This window comes from Mastigoproctus giganteus, chromosome 4 (genome assembly GCF_048544385.1).
Source record: "Mastigoproctus giganteus isolate SK-2022 chromosome 4, ASM4854438v1, whole genome shotgun sequence".
Taxonomy (NCBI): domain Eukaryota; kingdom Metazoa; phylum Arthropoda; class Arachnida; order Uropygi; family Thelyphonidae; genus Mastigoproctus; species Mastigoproctus giganteus.
The window spans coordinates 174,280,832-174,304,685 of record NC_143578.1 but is presented as its reverse complement, the minus strand read 5'-3'; the positions used below and the strand labels follow the sequence as shown (position 1 = coordinate 174,304,685).

The following is a 23,854-nucleotide window of genomic DNA, read 5'->3' as shown; positions in this document are numbered from 1 at the left end:
TAAACACTCTCCCTCACTTTTAACAAAATCATAAAGACTGAGGGCCTTCTCCTGAATAAGAGCAAAACTTAATGGAGTATTTTGTTTGTGCAAATCTTCAAGCCACATTGAAAGCAACTTCTCCATTTTTTCCATAATGCTACTCCCCTGATCGGTAATTTTAATTGTAGAATGTTGTGTTATATACTGTGCATTATATCACCTCCATTTTTAATAATTGTATGCACTGTTGTTGGCGGTAAGTCAAGGCACCGAGCAATATCAACAGCTCTTTCACCACTTCTACTTTTCTAAATCACCTCTATTTTAACATCTAATGTCACATAATATGCCTTTTCACTGCACTATGCAACTTTCTTGAATATTTTAAACTCATGATGAAGGATTAGTGAAATATTTTTGGATATATATTCATAGTGCCTCTTCACTCATGAAAACAGTGTGGAACCGTTGACGTTGACATTGTGGGTACACAAGCGACATCGTGTGACATCATGGACATACTATGCATTGTTCTAGAAAGTTCCATTGTTTATCTTCTAGAACCGGCCAATATGAACAACAGAATGGGATAAAACATCTGTACTGTATGGTATACAGTTTTGTAAAATTTATTTGTTGTATTAAATATTTAATACATACTTATTACTGTACTTATGTTTTGATACTTACTGTTTATATTTTTACATTTTATATACAGTATGTAATTATGAATTTAAATACAGAAGGAGAAAGAGAAGATTTGAGGGAAATATCATGTACATTCCTGTTCAAACGATGTAAGTGTGAATATATACGATGTATATTGAGTTTATCATCCTTAATTAATCAACGACATGTATGCGAAACGACTTATATCTGCACAACATATATCGAGAACCCTCTGCAGTCTGAAATAAAAAAATGGAAGAAAAGAGAAACGTTCATGTTCAAATAAACTAAAATAATTATACTTGAGCCTAATTAAATAACGTTTACTTTTAATTGTCTGTCCCACTTTCAGAATCACTGCAGTCATATTCACTTGACACTAAACATTGTTTGGATGAAATGTTACCTTTTACTGAAATTTGTGTTGGAGATTTTTGGGTTTTCTGATTCTCTAGGTCTCTGTATAAAGTAACTTCAGAGTTAAATTTATTTTCTTCACCAGTATATTTTGAAGGATCATGCTGCTGTTCTTTTTCATTCTTTCTAATGATTCCAAGTTGTGTGGCAGATAATGGCTTGCTCAGAGTTTGCATCTTTTGCTGAGTTATACTATAAACTAATTTTGTTTTATCCAAAGGAATTCTTGTAGTCGGTAATGAACATTTTTCTACTGCTGACCTTGAAAAAAGTGGTCTTGATTCAATTTCATCCCTTTTCTGCTTCTGTTGTTCTTCAAATGCTATTTCAAAAAAAAAATGAGAAATATGAAAGAATTCATGTTTGAAATGGTCTTAATTTCAGTACTTTGTAATCAAATAAATGCAAAAATTTAAATAAATAAAGCAAACAGATAAATTTAAAACAAAATTAAATAACTTAATACTATTATGAAAGTCATCCATATATTTGAACAAACTGTAAAAGAGAAGAGAAGCAAAAGCTTTGACTAACATACTTAAGCAATCCAGTATAATCAGGTCATATAATATTGTTAACTGGGGAGGATGGGGATGTAATTGCTTTTCTACACATTGATGTATAATTAAATTTTTCCATTTCTTATTGTTTTCATTTTTTTTTTGTTATTTAATTTATATATATTTTTTATTATTTATATATACTGTATTCTCCACCAATGCATGGGGAAAAAAACTTAGAGTTATGGCTTAACTATGATAGCAGCCATTTTAATTGCTGAATGTTTTCAAATTATTGAATTTTTTAAAAAATATACATATATAATTTTCTATGGATTCAATACTTTTTCTAAAATAGGCCGCACTACAAATAAATTTTTTAATTTTGTAATTTAAAAAAAATTAAACATACACAAAGTGTCATACCTATAAATACAGCAGCAATACATTTGCTTGAAATAAAGTAATTATTAGATCATATTTCTTCTGCATGTGCGAAAGCACAATTCCCAAGCACCTGCGGTTTGTGAAAGTACACAGTTCAGACAAGAAAAATGTTCTGGTGTGTGAGCATATGCACAGTCTAGTATAACTGTACTTATTTTCTTTTGTTGTTCCAGGTTACTTGTTTAACAAATGAGGTCAAATCTTGAACTTATATTTTAACTTATAATTATCTGAAAATGATTCAGATGTCCTGGGGGCATAGTGATAATCCCTCCTCTAAAACAAGTTCCATCTAGATATAATTCCACTACAAAAGTGGGATGATGATAGTTGCCAAGTTTTAAGTGTCTTATTAAAGTGAACTGAAATATCTGTTCAGTGAAATACCACTGAATGAGAACCTAGACTTTTGGTTCAAGACTACAAGCCACTAAATTCTCAACAACTGAATAGAAGAGAAATTGAACCGGCCCATATGAACAACAGAATGGGATAAAACATCTGTAAACATTTCTTACTTTAGGAATATTTCATCAGTGAAAGATAATCAAGGTCTCACACCTTATTTAAAAAGCTGTTTGTCCTGTTTTTGTTTTGAGGGAATTTCAATTTTTATTGATGATATAATAATACAATGTATTCTACTGTAGTTGAAGTTTGTTAACAACTACAAAGTAATTTCTGGTAAATCTGATTAGAAGACTTAGATGCGTTTCTTGGGCAGCATTATGTGTTAAGTCATAAAAACTTGAATTTGAAAGGTTTGCATTCTCAAAATTGGGGATGCCAATTTTATTTGTGAACCTTTGATCATTTTACTGAAATTAAGAAATACACCTGGTCTAATAAATAAAAAAAAAAAAAAAAAAAAAAGCAACAAGGTTAAGATGGCAGATTTGCTCCAGCATCCAAAACTGATAATAACTTGTAAATTTGGAATAAACTTGTAAGTACAGTAAGCGCCGGTTTCAGTGATAGTGTTTGCAAAATTGAATTTTGATTCTAATAAGCGAAAATCAACGAATATTAGCCACAGGCTATAAAAATAAAGATATTGTAATAGGTATCTTAGCACTGGCATTAATTGAGGCATATGATGCAAGAAAGCAAGTTTATACAGCATCAGCCAAAAAAAAAAAAAAAAAAAATGCCACTTCCATTTCACTAATCCATTCATTCCAAATGTTTAGTCTAGTTCTGCCTTGAATTTATTAATTTATTTATTTTTTTAATGAAAACCCCAAACACAAAAGGTATCAAAACCTATAGTACTTAGTACCGTGCATGGGTTGAAGGAGAAGTATGGGGAGAGGGGGATGACGGAAACTTTGCTCTAGAGACTAAACGTGGGTTTCACCACTTCAAGCCTCCAATAAGCAAAGTGGTGGTATTTCACCGGTTGATGAAAGTCATCTACCACCTTTAAGCTATCAACTTCCACAACAACAGATGGAAGTTTCTTTCCAGTAATCAACTACCTGCTGGCTAAAGGCACACTTCCACACATCTATTCTACAACTATCTTTCCTCAGTTTGAATTTATGCCCCCTCAGGTCTCCAATCCGAGCAAGCAGAACACACCATCAGCATTGAACCGGCTCAAACTAGTCAAGGCTTTGAGCAGGCTCAATGCTGATGGCACACCTCTGTCCACTCAGACCAAGAACCTGAGGAAGGGGCATAGATTAAAATGGTTTGCTGTAGTTATCAAAGCAATTCAGTGAGTTTTTCTCATGCAGTTGGCAACCTTGATCCCAGCAAACATTGCAATAGTACAGCATTAAAATGGCAACAGTGCAAGAGAAAGCAGTGTGCATATTGTGGCTGTGGGATACCAAACTTTCAGCGACTGTAAAGAGACATTTTCAATGGGAATTCCAAAAAGAAATACATTTATGGAACAATCAATGAGGCAATGGCTGAAAGAGTATCAAGAAACTGACAGTGTGCTGCACCAGAAAAGAGTGTGCAGGCTCAGTGTATCAGCAGATAAAGTGGAAATTCGGGAAGTGCTTACCCTAAGTCCTACAAAATCTATCTACTGGATAAGCCTGCAGCTGCAAATACCATGAACAACATTGAACGGGGTCAGTTTGAAAGAGATTGAAATTTTATGCTTACAAAGTGCAAATCATCCAGGAAATTAAACTGTGTAACAAATCCCAATGAGAGGAATTTCACTGTTCACATTCTCAACTGTATAGACCAGAGGTTCCCAACTTTCTCGGTTCACGGTACCCTTAGAGTCCCAGTAATTTTTTCATGGCACCCATAGGCTAAAAGAAATACCTAACACAGTGGTTTTCGACCTTTTAATATATACTTATATAATAATTTTATTCTTTATATAGAGGTACTAAATAAAGATCAATTATAGATCACCACAAAATTAAAAATATATGGTACAATGGATACTGTACACCTTTTTATAATGAAATAAATGTATAAATTAAAAAAAAAAAAAAAAAATATAATAATAATAACTTACTTAAACCGAAATTACACAGCACCCCAAGAATGTTGTTGCGGCACCCCGGCTGAAAACCACTAGTATAGACAAAGATGAGCATTTTCTGGAAAATGTTGTTTTTAATGATGAAGCCACATTCCACCTGTCTGGTAAGGTTAACACAAATGCACACAGTTGTTGCATATAGGGATCTGAAAATTCTCACTCAGTGTGCAAACATGAGCACTGTCCTTCAGTTAGGTGATTGGGTCATTTTTCTTCCAAGAAAACACTGAACTCTGCAAATTACCTAAGTATTGTCAAATTGTATGCTGCACTTCAGCTGGAAGATATGCAACCATGTGTCCTATCAGCAAGATGGGGCACCACTGCACAGGAACTTGCATGTGAATGATTTAGCATTAGTAAAGGCACATGATGCAAGAAAGCAAGCTTATATAGCCTCAGCTAAAGGACAAAAAAAAAAAAAACCCTTCTCATTTCATGCATCCACTCACTCCAACAAATGTTTATATAGTTCTGCCTTGAATTTATTTAAGCTATCAACTTCTACGACAGATGGAAGTTTGTTCCAGCAATCAACCACCCTCTGGCTAAAGGCAAACTTCTGCACATCTATCCTACAACTGACTTTCCTCAATTCAAATTTATGACCTCTCAGGCGATTATTCTGAGCAAGAGGAAGAATTCCAATAGCATTGAGCATGCTCAAACCAGTCAAGGCTTTATACACCACAATCAGATCACCCCAGACACTAATTTGCACAACTTGAGCCTTTCTTTGTTAGAGCAACCCTTTGTTCCATTCACTAATCTTGTTGGCCTTCTCTGTACTCGTTCCAACAGCTCTACATCCTTCTTAAAATCAAGCCTTCAGACTTGTATACAGTACTCAAGGTGTGCCCCCCCCCCCCCCTCATTAGTTCATCTGACAACCATTTAGGCCTAAACCTTGAACAATATTTCTTAGTTGGTATGAAAAGCCTAGTAGCTTCCAAGATTAATTCTTTGAATGCTTCCCATTTTGAATTTGCTGTTGGTAATGTCATCAGTTGGTCCCACCTTCATCATTATCATCATCATCAGCCATTTTTAATACACTGCAGGATGAAGGCCTCTCCAGCAACTTTCCAGTTCCTTCTGTTTTGTGCAATGGCCATTCGTCATCTTGTCTTCGAGCTATGTGTTCTGCCCAAGACCATTTTAGTTCTTTAGTTTGATAAGAATATCCTTTACTTGAGTTTGCTGCCTAATCCACATGTTTCTTTTCTTTTCTTATCTAACAGTCTGATTCCCAATATAATTCGTTCTATTCTCAGCTTCTCTTCCATTCTTTTGGTGAGTGCCCAAGTTTCGTTTCCATAAGTCATGGTGGGGAGTATACATTGGTTCATTATTTTACATTTCTCAATTCAAAATTGAGAGTAGGAGTGCGTTATAGGCCTAATGACTCTGATGAGTATAATAAGAAACTATTAGACAGGGAAATAGAGTGGGTCAGTAAATCAGACAGTCTTATAATGGGGGATTTTAATTTCCCAGATATTGACTGAAATTTGTGGGTTGGTCACTCACACATTAGCAAGGCTTTTGTGGATTTATTGGATGATTGTTTTCTACATCAGCATGTTAGGGAGGCAACTAGAGGGAGTAATACTCTTGATCTGATTATCAGTAGTGATTCTTCATGCATTAGGAATCTGCAGATAGAGGAACAACTAGGTGGCAGTGATCACAGTGTGCTGAAGTGGGATTTACTCAAAGAGCTAACTACCATCAGGGGTAAAGGGAAGAATTATGGATTTCGTAAAGGATAATACGATGGTCTGAGACAGTATTTAAATTCTATACAGTGGGACCAATTGATGATGTTACCAACAGCAAATTCAAAATGGGAAGCATTCAAAGAACTTATCTTGGAAGCTACTAGGCTTTACATACTAACTAAGAAATATTGTTCAAGGTTTAGGCCTAAATGGATGTCAGATGAACTAATGAGACATATCGCAGAGAAGAAAAATGAATGGGACACATATAAATTAATATGTGACACAGAAGCCTATGATAGATATAAGTTGATCTGTAACCAAGTTACAAAAGAGGATAGGCAGGCGAAAGCAGATTACGAGAAATCTTTGGCAAGGGATGCAAAGAAAAACAGTAAAGAGTTCTTTACTTATATAAACTCTAGAAGGAAGGGGATGAATCAGATTGGTCCACTTGATATTGATGGTTCAACTGTTGATGATCCTGCTCAGGTAGCTAACAAACTAAATGAATATTTTGTATCGACATTCACACATGAGGAGTTATTCAGCGAGGGGAATGCCAGAGGTGTATTCAACTCTAGCAGTAAGCTACAGAATCTTGAAATAACTGGGAGTAAAGTGGAGGAGAAACTGTTGAAGATAAACACAAGAAAGGCACCCGGGGTGGATGGGATCTATCCAGTTATATTAAAGGAGGCAGCAAAGGAAGTAAGCAAACCTTTAGCCATAATTATGAGAGCTTCCTTGGACTCTGGGGAGGTACCCATAGACTGGAGATGTGCAAATGTGACCCCAATTCACAAAGGAGGATCAAAGGCTGACACAAGTACTTATAGACCTGTGAGTTTAACTTCTGTTCCAGGAAAATTAATGGAGGCACTGGTTAAAGAAGCACTGCAGGATCATCTAGACAAGACTTCAGTTATAACTCGGACACAGAATGGTTTTGTTAAGGGGAAGTCTTGCCTGACCAATTTGATTGGATACTATGATGCAGTCACAAAAGAACTGGATGCAGGGAATAACTTTGATATTATATACTTGGATCTTAGAAAGGCTTTTGATACTGTTGCACATGGAAGACTGCTGCACAAATTGGAGTAGTGTGGCATTGGAGGCAAATTGCTGCTATGGATAAAGGGGTGGTTGAGGGGGAGAAGACAGAGAGTGGTAATCAATGGACACTGCTCATCATGGACTAATATTATTAGTGGAGTCCCTCAGGGTTCAGTGTCAGGTCCATTATTGTTTTCTGTATTTATAAATAATATTGATGATGGTATATCAAGCTTAATGTCCAAGTTTGCAGACGATACAAAAGTTGGCAGGGTTGTTAAGGACACTACTGACGCTATGTTGCTGCAATAGGATCTGGAAAGGTTGAGCAGATGGGCTGAGAGGTGGCAAATGAAGTTTAACATTGACAAATGTAAAGTACTACATATGGGAAACAGCAACCCCAGAGCAATGTATCAAGTCTGTGGTACTACACTGACAGTGGCAGAGAATGAAAAGGACCTGGGGGTAATTGTGCAGACAGATATGAAGTTCTCTGAGCAGTGCAGACAAGCTGCAAGACTAGCTCATGGTGTCTTATCAATGATATACAGGAATGTTTCTAGCAGGGATAAGGAGATGATTATTCCCTTGTATAAGGCAATGGTCAGGCCACACACCTTGAGTACTGTATACAGGTCTGGAAGCCTCATTTCAAGAAGGATGTAGAGCTGCTGGAACGAGTACAGAGAAGGGCAACAAGATTAGTGAAGGGAACAAAGGGTTGCACTTACGAAGAAAGGCTTAAACTTTGCAAATTACAGTGTCTGGAGACTAGGCACCGGCGAGGTAATCTGATAGAGGTGTATAAAACCTTGAATGGTTTGAGCATGCTCAATGCTGATGGGATTTTGCCTCTTGCTCAGAATAATCACCTGAGAGGGCATAAATTCAAATTGAGAAAAGACAGATGTAGGATAGATGTGCGGAAATTTGCCTTTAGCCAGCGACACTACTGTTCCACCAACCAGCGGGTAGTTGGTTGGTGGAACAGACTTCCATCCCTTGTTGTGGAAGTTGATAGCCTAAATAAATTTAAGGCTGAGCTGGACAGGTATTTTGAACGAACGGAGGGGTGAAGTGGAAGTTTTTTTTTTTTCCTGGCTGATGCTGCATAAGCTTGCTTTCTTGCATCATATGCCTTTACTAATGCTAATGTTTCAGACAAATTGGGATATTGCTCCTCACCTTATATAAGGTCCCACCTTATAGAATTTAAATCTATACTCCTAGCATTGGTGTACATGCAAGTATACATGCACCTGTTTCTACTCTTAGTTACCCCAACACAGCCCATGTATTTACTTGTTCCATTATGGCTCCCAGCAGTCCTGGAAATCTCCATTGCCTTGCTTTCCAGGCTGCTGCTCATTTCAATAGAAGCAGTGCAAGAATCACTTTCACCTCTGCCAGCAGTTACTGTTAATATATTAGTCCGTGTATCCTCCCAAGTTAGCAGTTTTCCGACCCACCTAACTCTGCCTCAATAGAATCAGCAAATATTCTTGCACCCTTTATATTTAAGTGTATCCAAACCCTGTAGAAGCAGTCTCTCCTGTTAACAAGCACAGACCAGGCTGGGAAAATTCTCCCCCTTGAGCCTTGCACAATCTTTTCAGGGCCAAATTGATCGACAAGGCACTCATCATATACTCCCTCCTATTGTGTCTGGGCAGAATTGCAGACAATTTCAAATTCAACCCTAACTCACGGCTCTTTTTCAACACTGACCTGTATTTTTTAAGTAATTCCGCCAGTCTCCAACTCTTTATATCATAAGTGCCAACGTGTACAACAACATCACCCTTTGTGCCCTTAAAAGATATCTCCTCTACAACTTCATCAACCTTTGCCCCTAGCAGACATACCCCGGTCCTGTTCCACCTACCCTTTTTGCACAATATGTTCCCCATTTCCCTGATGTTGGCTACATGCTGTTAAATGCTTGCTTTCAAATTGACAAGTGTCTGTATGCCGCCATGGTAAACTGTCTTTCAGGTAATCCTTTAGCCAGAAATCACAGGGATTGAGATCTAGTGATTGGGCTGGCTAAAACTGCAGAAAGTCTCTAGAAATGATGCGATCATTTCCGAACGTTGAATGGAGCAGTTTTTTTACTTGTCAACCAATGTGGGGAGGGGTCTGCAAACACTTCCTTTCTTGCAGAGCCGGAATAATGTGATCTTTTAATAGAGCGCAGTACCGTGCACTAGTTACCATACACCTTATGGGGCCATGGGGGTGTAGACTCTTCAAAGAAAAATGGTCCGATTATAAACTCTGCTGTGAATCCACACCATACTGTAACGTATGGACTTTGTAGTGGTCTTTCATGCACAGCAGATGGACAAGAAGTTCCCCATATTCAGCAGTTTTGTGCATTTACAGCCCCACGAAGAGTGAAATGTGCCTCATCAGACCACAAGATCATTGGAGCCCATGTATTTTCAAGTTCCATACGAGCCAGAAATTGTAAACCTTTAAGTTTCCGATATTCACGTAGTGCTGCATTAGCATTACCAATATTCTGATAGAACAGTTTTACTAAAAGAGCACATTCTTTTTTGTAAGAGCCATAATGGTTATTGACAGTGGTGTTGGCCCTTCTGCTTTTATCTAACAGGTTTCATTTATGTAAGCAGTGTGTCTTGAAGTAAATGACAACTTTTACATACGTGCAGCACCTTTTCCCCCTGGTGGCGGAAATTTGAACTATTTTTTTTTCCTTCTACAAATTGCTTCCCCATACCCTGAATGACAAACCCATCAATTTTCACAACGCAAACTCTAACTGTTTTGACCTAACTGTTATAAACTTATTTTATAACCACCCGGTATACGAACAAGACAACTTACCTAGAAATAGTCTTGGAAGGTGATAAACATGAGAGTGACACATGCGTCTGACTCAAGCACGCTACAAAACACAAGTGAATAAGTTGTCAGCAACTGCCAGAAACCAAACACTACGCAGAACAGTATGACTCATGCAAGTTGCACGAGTCATACCGTTCTGCCAACTTTGTCAGCTACAACTCGAAAGTGGTGTGGCCATATTGACAGGCTGGTTGTATGTCAACCAGCCTGTCAAGAAAAAAAGACAAGAATTGGGCAGTCTATGTGGCCCACCAGTGGGTCATGGCCCATGATTGGGAACCCCTGTCATAGGCCATACAGCATTTTGCTGAGTATAGCAAGAAAGGAAATATCGATACAGTGGCCACACTGTGATCATTCCTAATGATCACAGCAGTCTGCTGATAATATAATCTGGCAGTATGCTCCTTTGAACATATAACATCTGAGATAAGACCCAAAAGAAACAATGCCAGCAATATTGCTAGAGAACATTAAAATTGAGTATACACTAAAAATCTCATGTTTACACGTTACAGCATGCAATAATGGAATGGATATGAAGAGAGATGCCATCAAAGGAGATCATGACCTCAATATCATCTCAGAGAAGATCCTTAATTTCACTGAGATAATCTATACTGTTTCTGATAGTGTGAGGGATGTGTTCCATCTGCGGCGACAGTATGCTAGTAAAAAACTTAGTTAGGTTGTATGTCAACCAGAGGGGACCCCTACTAGTGACTGTGAGGTGGTGGGAGTGAATGAGCTTGTGGACCTTCAGATGTCCATAAAACTGTGGAAGGTGGCACCCAGACTCCAATCAGTGCACTCTAAATTTTAATCCAACTCTTCACCAAACTATTGACAGCTTTACTAGCCTTACATAGGGCTTCTTCTGGCAGAGAAGTTACAAACTACACCTCCAGTCAGTGGCTGTAACACTGTGACGTTAGTTCCAATCTGTTGAGTAAAACTGTGTGCTGGCATTTATTGACAGTAAGTACAACAGTCAGTTTTATTTATTTATTTTTTTAATATATAATTTTCACAGTTGCAAATTATATATTAGAGTCATGTCCACTTTTGAAATTCCAGTGGTCATTTGATGACCACTATTCAAACTTGAATATAAAATTAAACAATCACATAGTCAACAGCTATGTGATTGTTTAATTTGGTATTCAAGTTTCCTTACAGCAGTAGTAACGTTGTTGGCAGAAATTGAAAGCTTCTAATGCCTGTGTTTCAGTGTTTCTACTTATTATGAAGCTGTACATATGGACTCTCTTGTGTGTTTTTTAATTGCATACTCCTAACTTCCTGTTTTGGCCAGTGTCACATGGCAATATATAAAATTAAAAGCAAATACAATTTGTCTTAAATTTTAAATACTTCCTCCAGTCATCCTTCCTCTATCTTTTTGTAATGGCAAGTTAAGAAATCATTTTTTTTACATTTTTTTTTTACATTAGTCTTTTATACGAAGTACTACCCAAAAGTTCCTGAAATGTATTTATAAAATAAATTAGACTCACCCTGGGTCTTATTCGCCACTGTCACCTTCAAAGTAGTCCATTGGGAGGGTAAACACGGATCTCAGCATTTCTCCCCTGATTTCAATGTGTCCTGAAAGTCCTTCGTCATAGTGATCAGCACTGCCTGCAATTCGGTTTGGATATCCTCTACACTGTCAAATCTTCAATGTCGCCCTTCAGCTTGATTTTCATTCTTAGGAAGAGGAAGAAGTCACAGGGGGGGCTAAGTCTGGCACATCTCTCACTGTGCCACAGTGAGAGATGTGCGGGCCAGTGTGTTGTCATGATGAAGGACCCAGTTCTTTGTGCGCCACTTCTCTGTACATTTCCTCCTGATGGCTTCCCTCAACCGCCTCAAGACATTGCAGCAGAACTTTGTGTTGACGGCCTGGTGAGGAGGGACGAATTCTTTATGGATAATCCCATCAATGCCCAAAAAACAGATCAGCATAGACTTCACACTGCTCCTCACTTTGTTGAGCTTTCTTCGGTCGGGGCGAAGATGGGCTCTTCCATTAGGATGATTGTTTCTTGGTTTCTGGGTCATACCCATATACCCAACTCTTGTCACCAGTGACAACTGTAGAAAGGAAGTTTTGATCACTCCTGGCTTGTTCTTGAAGATATCTGCTAACTTCCATGCGATGCTGCTTTTGGTCTTCACTCAGTAACAACTGTGGCATGAATTTGGCCACAATCCTTCTCAGGTTCAACTTATCTGACAAAATCTGCTGACACATGCTGTACAATAGTCTTACAATGCCATAAATGGAAGGTCTGCCTGCGGGCTTCATGGATTGTTGCCCCGAACTCTTGCAACATTTTCTGGGGTGGTGCTCGATAATGGACGCCAGAGCGATCGTCGTCATCAACAGACATTTGACCGTTTTTAAAACAGTTAAACCAGTAGTAGGTCTGCGTCTGGCCTAAAGCATTGTCACCAAGAGCTTGTTTCAACTTGTTATGGGTTTCTGCTGCTGTATCGTTAAGAAGGAAACAAAACAAGATGCAAGCACGTTGCTCTCTCAGATCAGCCATCGCAACAATAAATATGACTCTGTATTCAATGACTCTATCCAGCCCGACGCCACGTGGCACACTGTTTCGCAAAGGATGCATGCAGTGTTACCTCGTGCCACAAATCTATACTAGATGTAGATCACATGCAACATTCAAATTTCGGGAACATTTGAGTAGCACTTCGTATATATAATAAAGTATATGTAATAAATAAAGAGAGTGAAAAGATTTGTATATATAAACACACTATTAATGGGTGTTAATTTCAGTAAACTTGAGAGTTTTTCATCTTCTTTTGTCTCAGGAAGAAGTGGAATATCAAGAGAACATTTTGTGAGAAGAGCTCTATCTCTATCACTTGCAGTTTTCATTTCCTTTTTCTTTTCCTGTAAATAAAAAATATTAGGACTATATTTTATTAAAGAAAACACATTTTTTTATTTTTAAGATAAAAAAATAGTAAAAATTAAAACTCTAATATACAGATAAACTTGGTAGCAAAACATAAAAGATATGCTTCCAGTTTTAATGTCCTTTAGTGAGTTATAATTAGTATACAAACTTTCTGATTAGAAACAGATTTCAAAATTTAAAATATTGAAAAGGTGACTGAAGTTTGCATCATTTGGATCTTATTCACACTGTTTATTGTTCAATGAGTTTAAGAGAGATTCACTATGATGCCCTTGAAGAAATTAATATGAGGGGCCCATCAAGCTCTCAGCTGCCCAACTCAATGCCAGAGCTCACTCCTGTGCAGCAGGCAAAACAGAGGCAATCTCCAAGGCAGAATGCGGTGGTCCCACAGGAACTAGTTATTGTTGGTGACTCTATTGTCAGGGAGATGGGGAATATATTATGCAAAAAGGATAGGTGGAACAGGACCAGGACATGTTTGTTCCAGGGGCAAAAGTTGATGCCGTTGTAGAGCAGATATCTTTTAAGGGCACAAAAGGTGATATTGTTGTACACTTGGCACTAATGACCTTAAGAGTAAGAGATCTGCAGATTTAATTAGCTCAATGTTCAAAAACATTAGCGAGCTAGGGTTGAATTTGAAAGTGTCTGCAATTCTGAAGACACTTTCAAATTCAATTCTGCAGACACAATGGGAGGGAGTATATGAAAAGGGTCTTGTCAATCAATTCGGCCCTGGAGAGACTGTGCAAGGCTCAGCTCATGTGGTAGAATTTTTTTCAGCATGCTCTGTGCAGGTTAAATGGAGAAACTACGTCTACAGGGATGGGGTACACTTAAATAGAAAGGGTGCAAGAATATTTGCTAATGCTATCAAGGCAGTGTTATGTGGGTCAGAAAACTGCTAGTTGGGCAGATACACAGACTAAAAGATTAACAGTGGCTGCAGGTGGAGGCCAAAGTGATTCTTGCACTGTTTCTATTGGAATGAGCAGCAGCCTGCAAAGCAAGTTACTGGGGATTTCCAGGACTTCTGGGAGTCATAGCAAATACATGGGCTGTGCACATGCATGTACACCAATGACAGAAGTATAGTTGATAAATCTGATGAGTTTGAAGTGGTGGTCAAGACATCGAAGACAGATTTTGTTGGGATATCAGAGACGTGGTGTCACACAGATATAAGCAGTGCAGAATTGGAATTTGGGGAGTACAATGTGTACAGAAGGGATCGACGGAACAGGAAGGGAGGAGGGGTTATGCTGTTAGTTACGAAACAAAATCTAAGGAAGTGCATCCAATTGACATTGGTGGACAATGCAATAATGAGTCCGTATGGAGTGACATAAGCACTGGGAAAGGGAAAATGAGAGTAGGTGTGTGTTATAGGCCTAATGAATCTGATGAGTACAATGAGCAATTGTGCAGAGAAATAGAGTGGGCCAGTAAATCAGAATGTCCTATAATGGGGATTTTAACTTTCCAGATATTGACTGGAACTTGTGGTTGGTCACTAGCACACTAGCAATACTTTTGTGGATTTACTGGATGACTGTTTTCTACAGCAACATGTTCGAGAGACAACCAGAGGGAATAATACTCTTGATATGATTATCAGCAGTGATTATTCATGCATTCAGAATATACAGATAAAGGAACCACTAGGTGCTAGTGATCACAGTGTACTGATGTGGGATTTACTTAAAGATGTAACTACTATCAGAGTAAAGGGAAGGGTTTTTGCTTTCGCAAAGGTGACTACAGTAGTGTCAAAGATTTTTTTTTATTTATTGTACAGTGGGATCAACTGAGGATGTTACCAACAGCAAATTCTAAATGGGAAGCATTCAAGGAATTAAACTTGGAGGCAACTAGGCTTTTTGTTCCAACTATGAAATACTGTAGTAGGTTTAGGCCCAAATGGATATCAGATGAACTAGACTTGTGGCAGAGATGAAAAATGCATGGGATTCATATAAATTATCAAGCAGCACAGAAGGCTATGGTAGATATAAGCTAATCTGTAATCAAGTCACAAAGGAGGTTAGGCAGGCGAAAGCAAATTATGAGAAATCTTTGGCAAAATGCAGAGTTCTTTCCTTATGTAAACTTTAGAAGGAAAGGGATGAATCAGATTGGCTACTTAACATATATGGTTTTGACTATTGATGATCATGCTCAGGTAGCTGATAAACTGAATAAGTATTTTGCATCGACATTCACACAGGAGTAGTTATTCAAGGGGAATGCCAAAGGCTTATCAAACGCTAATAGCAAAGTGGAGGAGAAATTGTTGAAGTTAAATATAAGGAAGGGACCTGGGGTGGATGGGATCTATCCAGTTATATTAAAGGAGGCAGCAAAGGAAGAAAGCAAACCCTTAGCCATAATTATGAGAGCTTCCCTGGACTCAGGAGAGGTACCTATGGACTGGAGATGTGCAAATGTGACCCCAATTCACAAAAGAGGATCAAAGAGCAACACAAATAATTACAGACCTGTTAGTTTAACTTCTGTTCCAGGAAAATTAATGGAGGCACTGGTTAAAGAAGCACTGCAGGATCATCTAGACAAGACGTCAGTTATAGCTCGAACACAGCATGAGTTTGTTAAGGGGAAGTCTTGTCTGACCAATTTGATTGGATACTATCATATGGTCACAAAGGAACTGGATGCAAAGAATAATTTTGATATCATATATATTTGGATCTTAGAAAGGCTTTTCATTCTGTTGTACATGGAAGACTGCTGCAGAAATTGGAGCAGGGTGGCATTGGAGGCAAATTGCTGCTATGGATAAAGGGATGGTTGAGTGGGAGAAGACAGAGAGTGGTAATCAGTGGACACTGCTCTTAGTGGACTAATGTTATTAGTGGAGTCCCTCAGGGTTCAGTGTTGGGTCCATTGTTGTTTTCTGTATTTATTAATGATATTGACGATGGTATATATCACACTTAATGTCCAAGTTTGCAGATGATACAAAGGTCAGCAGGGTTGTTAATGACACTAATAATAGTACGCTGCTGCAACAGGATCTAGAAAAGTTGAGCAGATGGGCTGAGAAGTAGCAACCAAAGTTTAAGATTGACAAATATAAAGTACTGCATATGGGAAGCAGTAACCCCAGAGTAAAGTATCAACTGTGTGGTACTATTTATGTCATTCCTTATATCTTTTCATTCTCTACCACTGTCAGTGGTAGAGAATGAAAAGGACCTGGGGGTAATTGTGCAGGTAGATATGAAGTTTTCTGACAATGGAGACGGTCTGCAAGAGTAGCTCATGGTGTCTTGTCAATGATATAGAGGAATTTTTCTAGCAGGGATAAGGAGTGATTATCCCCTTGTATAAGGCAGAGTTTCGCAAACTTTTTTATTCACAGAACACTTTTCATCTCACAACATATTCAATGAACACTTTTCATCTCACAACATATTCAATGAACACTTCATCTCACAACATATTCATGGAACATTTACGAAACACAAGTTTAGCGGGAGCCAAAGAACTGTTGCTAATATTTTATTACATATGACGCCCTGTGCATCAGGAGCATCTTTATTTCCAACACATGTAAAGCTGAAATTCAAATAACTGTCATTATACTTTCTTTCGTTTTGGTCTTTTATTAGTTGGTTCCTGTTTTTTCACTTCGGATTTTTTGGGGAACAAAAAGCTGCGATTGTTCATCCTCACTTTGAAGTGTGAAAATATTGTGTTCGTTTTCATCAACCACAATTGCACTGCTAAAAGTACTTTGCTTCTCGTTTTAAAGTACCTTTTTTCAACCACAAATCCATGGTCACATATTTTAATAATAATATTTCGAAATACTAATAATTATAAAAAATAAAAAAAATTTACACGAGGAAGTGAGTTTAGTTATGATATCAGTTCACTTCCTCCTCTCCTTCAACTCCAGGCTAAATCGCATACGAATAGCATACTAGATCACCACACTGCAACTTTTTCGTCGATGTCATTACCTCTATGCAAAGCCCACGAAAATAAAGTGTTTCCCGGTCTATTTGATTATTAATTTATTCCAATACATGAATAAACGAAAAAAAATTATGTTAAGTATTATAATGATACAAAAGTGGTGTACACTACAAATATGAAAAATTTATTTATTTTTTAATTATTAATTACGGTTTTTTTTTGCAGAACACTTGTTCACATCTCACGGAACACTAGTGTCCTGCAGAACAGTTTGAGAAACGCTGGTATAAGGTAATGGTAAGGCCACACCTTGAGTATTGTATACAGGTCTGGAGGCCTCATTTTAAGAGGGATGTAGAACTGCTGGAACGAGTAAGAGAAGAGCAACAAGATTAGTGAATGGAACAAAGGGTTGCTCTTATGAAGAAAGGCTTAAGTTTGTAAATTACAGTGTCTGGAGACTAGGCACCTGTGAGGTGATCTGATTGAAATGTATAAAGTCTTGAATGGTTTGAGCATTCTCAATGCTGATGAGATTCTTCCTCTTGCTCAGAATAATTGCCTGAGAGAGCATAAATTCAAATTGAGGAAAGACGGTTGTAGGACAGATGTGCAGAAGTTTGCCTTTAGCCAGGAGGTGGCTGATTGCTGGAAGAAACTTCCATCTGTTGTTGTAGAAGTTGATAGCTTAAATAGATTAAAGGCAGAACTAGACAAACATTTAGGGTGAATGGATGGGTGAAATGAGAAGGGTTTTTTTTTTTTTTTTTTTTTTTAATTTTTGGCTGATGCTACATAAGCTTGCTTTCTTGCATCATGTGCCTTTACTGATGCTGATGCTAATCTTGTCTTACCAATTTGACTGGATATCATGATGTCGTAATAAAGGAACTGATGCAAAAAATAATTTTGATATCATATAATCTCTAATCAGAAGAAAAGTAAGATGCTAACAGGACATCTTTCTTTTTAGATGAAATGAAACAGGGCCATTAAGATGTAACAGAGGTGGAAGTATGGATGGATAAAAGCTGCAGCCAGTGGTTTTGTCAAGAGACCAGAAGGCATGATAGTCAATTAGGCAAAAGTTGAACCGACAGTGGACTTTTCAAAATAGTTTGTATTTATTAATAATTAGTCTGAAACTGCTGTGAGCATTAGTGCAGGCAGAAAATGAAGCTGAGAATTTGACTGGAAGCCAATGGTTGGTCATAACATAATTCATATTTATGAAGATATTAAGGATAAGTAAGGCAAACCCCCAAGCCACATTTGTAGCAAGCAACGGGTAGTTTAATAGGTTCAAGCAGCATGCTGTTTTCCAAAACATTAACGTATGTGGGGAAGTTGCCACTGCTGATTTTCTGAAGCTGCAGAGAAATTTTGTGATGTGTTGGAAAAATCCCTTCTAAATCTCCACAGCCCTCAACATCCACAGTGGCGTGCTTATCAGCTGGAGAGTTAATTACGGCAACGATGCTTTCAAGGTAAAACTTGCTGACGTTATACCTGTCTCCTCTCCCTTTTTGTAATTTTTCCTGCGCATGAGATAAAAAAAAAAAAAAAAAAAAAAATTGAATAAATAATTCTATTTACATGTTCGTTGAACATTTCTTTTTTGCTTCTATCAAATTCAGCATGCATAGTTGTGAGTGTGGAATTTCCCTAAATGCTTATTTAGGGAAATTCCGACTTAAGTAAAATTCAACTTACATAGTGTTCTGGGAATGCAACCCTTACATTAATCGGGGAGTGGCTGTACTCTTATCAAGAAGGACTTCGACTGTATAAATTGCAACATTTGGAGGCTAGGTGCCTGCAAGAAGACCTGATCGAATTGTTTAAGGCTTTAAATGAATTGAGTAAATTAAATGCAGATGGCACCTCCTTATTCTTTCTCAGACAATGCATAAAAAAGACTAATAAATTTATAAAAAGACTGTAATAGACAATGCACATAAATTTAAATTGAGAAAGAATGGTTGCAGGATAGATGTGAAAATTTGCTTTCAGCCAGAGAGTAATTGATTGTTGGAACAAATTTTCATTTGGTATTGTGGAATTCTATTGTTTGAGTAAATTTACGCAAGAACTGCTAGCTTGAAAGGGGGGTGATACACAGACTAATAGATTAACTTGAGCCATAGGCAGAAGTAGAGCACTGCTTCTATTGGAAAATGCAGTTATTGTTATTTGGTTTTTAGGAGCATTAGCAACCAAGGCCATATTGCTCCAGGGATATGCCGGTAGTCATTCCCTGACCTTTCCGCATCCTCCGTATTTGGTGGTCACGGCTCGAACCCCGGTCTAATCAAGAAGCGTATGCTACACACTGCCGCTCCTGTCCAGCAAATTACAGTGCAGGTCTAATCAAGGCCAGGGTTCTGGTCTTGATTATGCACTGCTGCTCCTGCCCACCAGGCTACAGAGGCGCCTGGAAAATGCAGTAGCTTGGAAAGCAAGGTGTTGAGAATTTTAAGCCCTGTTGTGGATCATCATGGGACAAGCGAATACATGGGCTGTGATAGGGTAAGAACATGTGCATGTGTACTTGCATGTACACTAATGCTAGGAGCATTGTAAATATTGTTGTTTTCATCCATTTAGTCGCAGCCGACTTTCAGAGACTTTATGGGCAAGTTGCCACCGTGCTGTCAAGTCTTCAACAGCTTCTTTCAAGTCCTTCATGCACATGCCAGTGTCACTCTTGATGAAGTCGAGCCAGCATGTTCTTTGCTGACCTCTTCTTCTTGTTTCACTGACCTTTCCTAGCAGTATCGATTTTTCCAATGAATTGGATTGCATTACGTGACCGAAATAGGTCAATCGTAGCTTGGTGATCTTGCCTTCCCATGACATTTCTGGCTTGATGCGATCCGAAACCTCTGTTCGTAACTTCCGCTGTCCATGGTATGTGAAGCAACTTTCTCAAGCACAAGAGCTCAAGCATGTAAATTTTTCTGCTGTGTGCTTTTTTTCATTGTCCAGTTTTCACACTCCTAAGTTGTTATGGCAAACACTATAGCATTAACCATTCTGATCTTCGTTGTAAGGCAGGCATCTTTGACTTTCCAGATCTTTTCCATGCTCATTATTGCTGTTTGTCCAAGTGAAATTCTTTAAATTTCAGGGCCAGATTCTCTGCCTTGGTTGATCTTAGATCCAAGAAAGACGAATTCCTGAACAGATTCGACCTCTTCATTGTTAATTTTAACTTCTCCATTCCTGGCTGTTGTCATAATTTTTGTTTTTTTGATGTTAAGTTGCAGTCCTACTTTTTTGCTTTCATCTTTAGCCATTAAAATCAATTGTGTTAGATTTTCCTCATTTCCTTTTTCTTTTTTTTTGGTAGTTGTTGGCGCATAAGTTTCTGTGGCCATAATGCACCTCCCAAGGTTTTTTTGCAGTACTTTGATCCAAGCCTGAGGCGGGAATCGAACCCGCGACCTTTGGGTTGCCAGGCAGGCACTTCACCCACCCGGCTAGCCCAGTCGGCTCCTCATTTTCTGCAAGCACAGTTGTATCATCTGCATATCTTAAACTTTCTCTCTCTCTCCCTCTCTGGGTAAAAGGGAAATTTTTTTTTGGTTGGTGCAGCATAAGCCTCAGGCTTCCTTGCACCATATGACAAGGAATAATAATAATAATAACTGATAAGAACATAAGTATTAATTTGTCTAGACAGTACCAGGAGATTTCCCATAAATCCACCAAATGACAATGCAAAGAAGCAGGAACAGTATTAAGCCAGTTGTGAATGTAATAATTGATAAGTGAATTGTGATAGTTCTCAGATTCAAAACCAGGTTGACAACAAAATAAAATTTCATAACAAAACCATTTACAAATATGCCATATGATTGTCAGGTTTGGGCAGTAGTCATAAAACTAATCTATTTGTACAAAAACAAAACTGTTTATGTAGTAAAACAAATTTTATATATATTAGGTGAAAGTGGAGTAAATATCATATACAATAGTGAATTTTTACGGAAACACAATATAATCAATATAATTATTTACCCTAAACTTCTGTCTAACTAATTTGTTTAATGCATAGTCATCTTTCCATCTTTCTTGATACTCTTCCAGGTGAATAATTGATGGAATTGAGTGTCTTTGCTTGGTTTTGTCTTCTACACCATGCTCTAGCTGGAACATAGCATCTGTAGCCAGTTTCTTACTAACATCTTTATCTGCAAATTATTAAAGTGCCATATAATCAATTTCTGATTAAGTTCCTTTTTATTCATATAGCAATAAAATTTCTGCAGTTATATAAGAAATAAAATTATGAAAAATTAACTTTTTAAATACTTAACACTTCTCTGTATGAAATTGGATTTATACCATGATTTTTCTGCACCTCTTCCTGAGGACATGCTACACTAATAACAAGAATTCAGATGCTATATCCCAACCCCCACCACAATGTTGTGAACAACAATGGTAAAAATAATTAATGGATAATGCACAAGCTACCACATCAATAGAAACTGATATGGAATGTCAGTGTATATTGATATGGTAGCTTGTGCAAAAATATGAATTGCAGCCACAAATATGAAACTGTTGCTGCAATGACAGCACGTCTTCATGGACTGACATGACAATGAAATTATTAAGTTTCTAAATAAAGCCAAGAAATAGGCTGAACTCATGCAAATTCAAGCATGTAATCATTTTGTTAAATACTCAATCATGTTGCAGATGCATCTCATTCTGCAAAAGACAACATACCAAAAGACACTGCTTATCATAGTGAAACATCTGAAAATGAAAATGGATTTGTCTGAGTATGGTTGGTTGGATGTTAACCAGTGCACACATATACAGTCGAGCACATTGCTGTGCTCGACTGTATATGGTGTCTGTGCATTTCAGAACTTTGTAGCAGGTCAGTTTTTGGAATAATTTTGAGAGTTTTTCATTTTTTTAAAATTTTTTATTTAATATAATAAATTGTACTTAACATATAGTTTGATCTATAGTCACGTAACTTAGTTTATTTTTGTGTTTAGTTAAGCATTTGAGAAGCTACAGCTTAAAATTCAGATAGTTCTTGTTATTGGTATTTTGGAAGGAATATCATAACTTTTGTTTGGTAACTTAAATTTAACTTCTCTAGTGATTAAAATTTTGTCAACAGTTTCATTTCTGTAATATATTGTAAAATTAAATTCTGTAATATATTGGAAATTTAGAATTTTTTAATCTTTCTAAAGTTCAGATTTTACCTTAATAATGGTTTCTACAAGCTCCATTTACAATACAATGTCCAAGGTTATCGTGACACAGACAGAAATGCTTGCAGCCATTTCCAGTGTGAATCACAAGTTCGTCACCTGTATAGCTGTTGCATGTATTCTAAGGTTGTTATAGTGGACAAACCTAGCTCAACTGATGATTCTTTTCTTTGCACCCGATGCAAGGAGTGTATTGATTTCAAATTAGAACTTGGTGCTTTACGAGAAGAATTTGAGTCACTGAAGAAATGAGTGCTTGCCCTAGAAACAAATGTAACTCTGAGCTCGTCAGGGATTAAAGTATCTCATGACTTGTCAAGTGATGCACCCCAGATTCGGGTCACAGAGAAGAATAGTCAAGTGCATACTGCTCTGGTTGAAGGTGATCTAGTTTTATTGGGAGACTATTGTCAGGGAAACAGGCAATATTTTTTGTAATAAAGATAGGTGGACCAGAACCAGGGTGTGTTTGCCAGGAGCAACAAAATTGACGAAGTTACCAACAGATTGTCAGATTTTAAGGGGGGGGGGATAAATAGAGCATTATTATTCATTATGGGGACTAAGACTATTAAATGAACATGACCTGACCATTTGTTGGTTAAATATAAGACCGTGCTGAAAAAATGCCACGAGTTAGGTATGAATGTGTGTGTGTGTGTGTGTGTGTCTGAAATTCTGCCCAGACAATATAGAAGGGATTATATATTGAAAGCCTTGTGGATTAACTCAAGACTTAAGAGAATCTGCAAGACCCTAGGGAGGAAATTTTTATCAGTGTGGCCTGCATTGTAGGTAGAAGGAATCTATTTTGTAGAGATGGTATTAATTTGAATAAAGGTTGTGCAAGGATTTTTGCCAGTATTGCTGGGGACTTTAAGGGTTCAGGGAAACTGCTAGTGTTAGAAGGGAGAAGGGTAATATAGATCTGCATTTATCTGATGATATGGGTCAAAGTAATGCTTGCACTCACCTCAAGAATTATTGTTTGTTGCCAGGACAGTCAATGCTGGCAAAATGTTCTGAATGTAGCAACACTTCAAATGAGTGGGATGTGAAAGATAGGGAAACAAGCCTGAATAACTTCAAGGGTGCATCAGGGTAGCAAACAATAGAAGAATACTTAGTCTTAACTGTGTCTTCAGTAATGTCAGGATTGTTGTCAATAAAACAGTTGAATTTAAATTCCTAGTTAGGACATCTAATACTGACATAATAGAGCTAAGAAAAAAGTGGTGCCACCTGGAAATTGGGGATAACAAGTTCCACTATGGCATTTATAATGTATTTAGAAAAGACAGCGAGGATAGGAGGGGCAGTGGTGTCAAGCTTCTTATAAAAAGCAGCCTGAGCGTGAAAACATCTTTTGCTGAGACTGCAGTTATGTCTGCAAGCATAGAATCTGTGTGGTGTGAGTTAGTAGGAAGCAAACGTATAATGAGAGTGGGAGTAATCTACAGCCCAGGAGACTGTGAAGAACATGAAGAGTTTTTACATACAAATGAAATGGGAAAGCAAGCAAGAA

General features: G+C 37.6%; 1 protein-coding gene across 1 annotated transcript in view; it reads right to left on the bottom strand.

Moving 5' to 3' along the window:
* Nucleotides 1–980: 980 nt before the first annotated feature.
* LOC150087212 (coiled-coil domain-containing protein 130 homolog) overlaps nucleotides 981–23,854 on the bottom strand; it is a 121,803-nt gene continuing 98,929 nt past the window's right edge. Inside the window, exons 5-7 of the mRNA XM_090372408.1 lie at nucleotides 21,107–21,279; nucleotides 12,972–13,110; nucleotides 981–1,390 (exon numbers count right to left, since the gene is read on the bottom strand). Coding sequence (XP_090228534.1) covers nucleotides 981–1,390; nucleotides 12,972–13,110; nucleotides 21,107–21,279 — 722 coding nt within the window. The remainder of the gene's footprint in view (nucleotides 1,391–12,971; nucleotides 13,111–21,106; nucleotides 21,280–23,854) is intronic.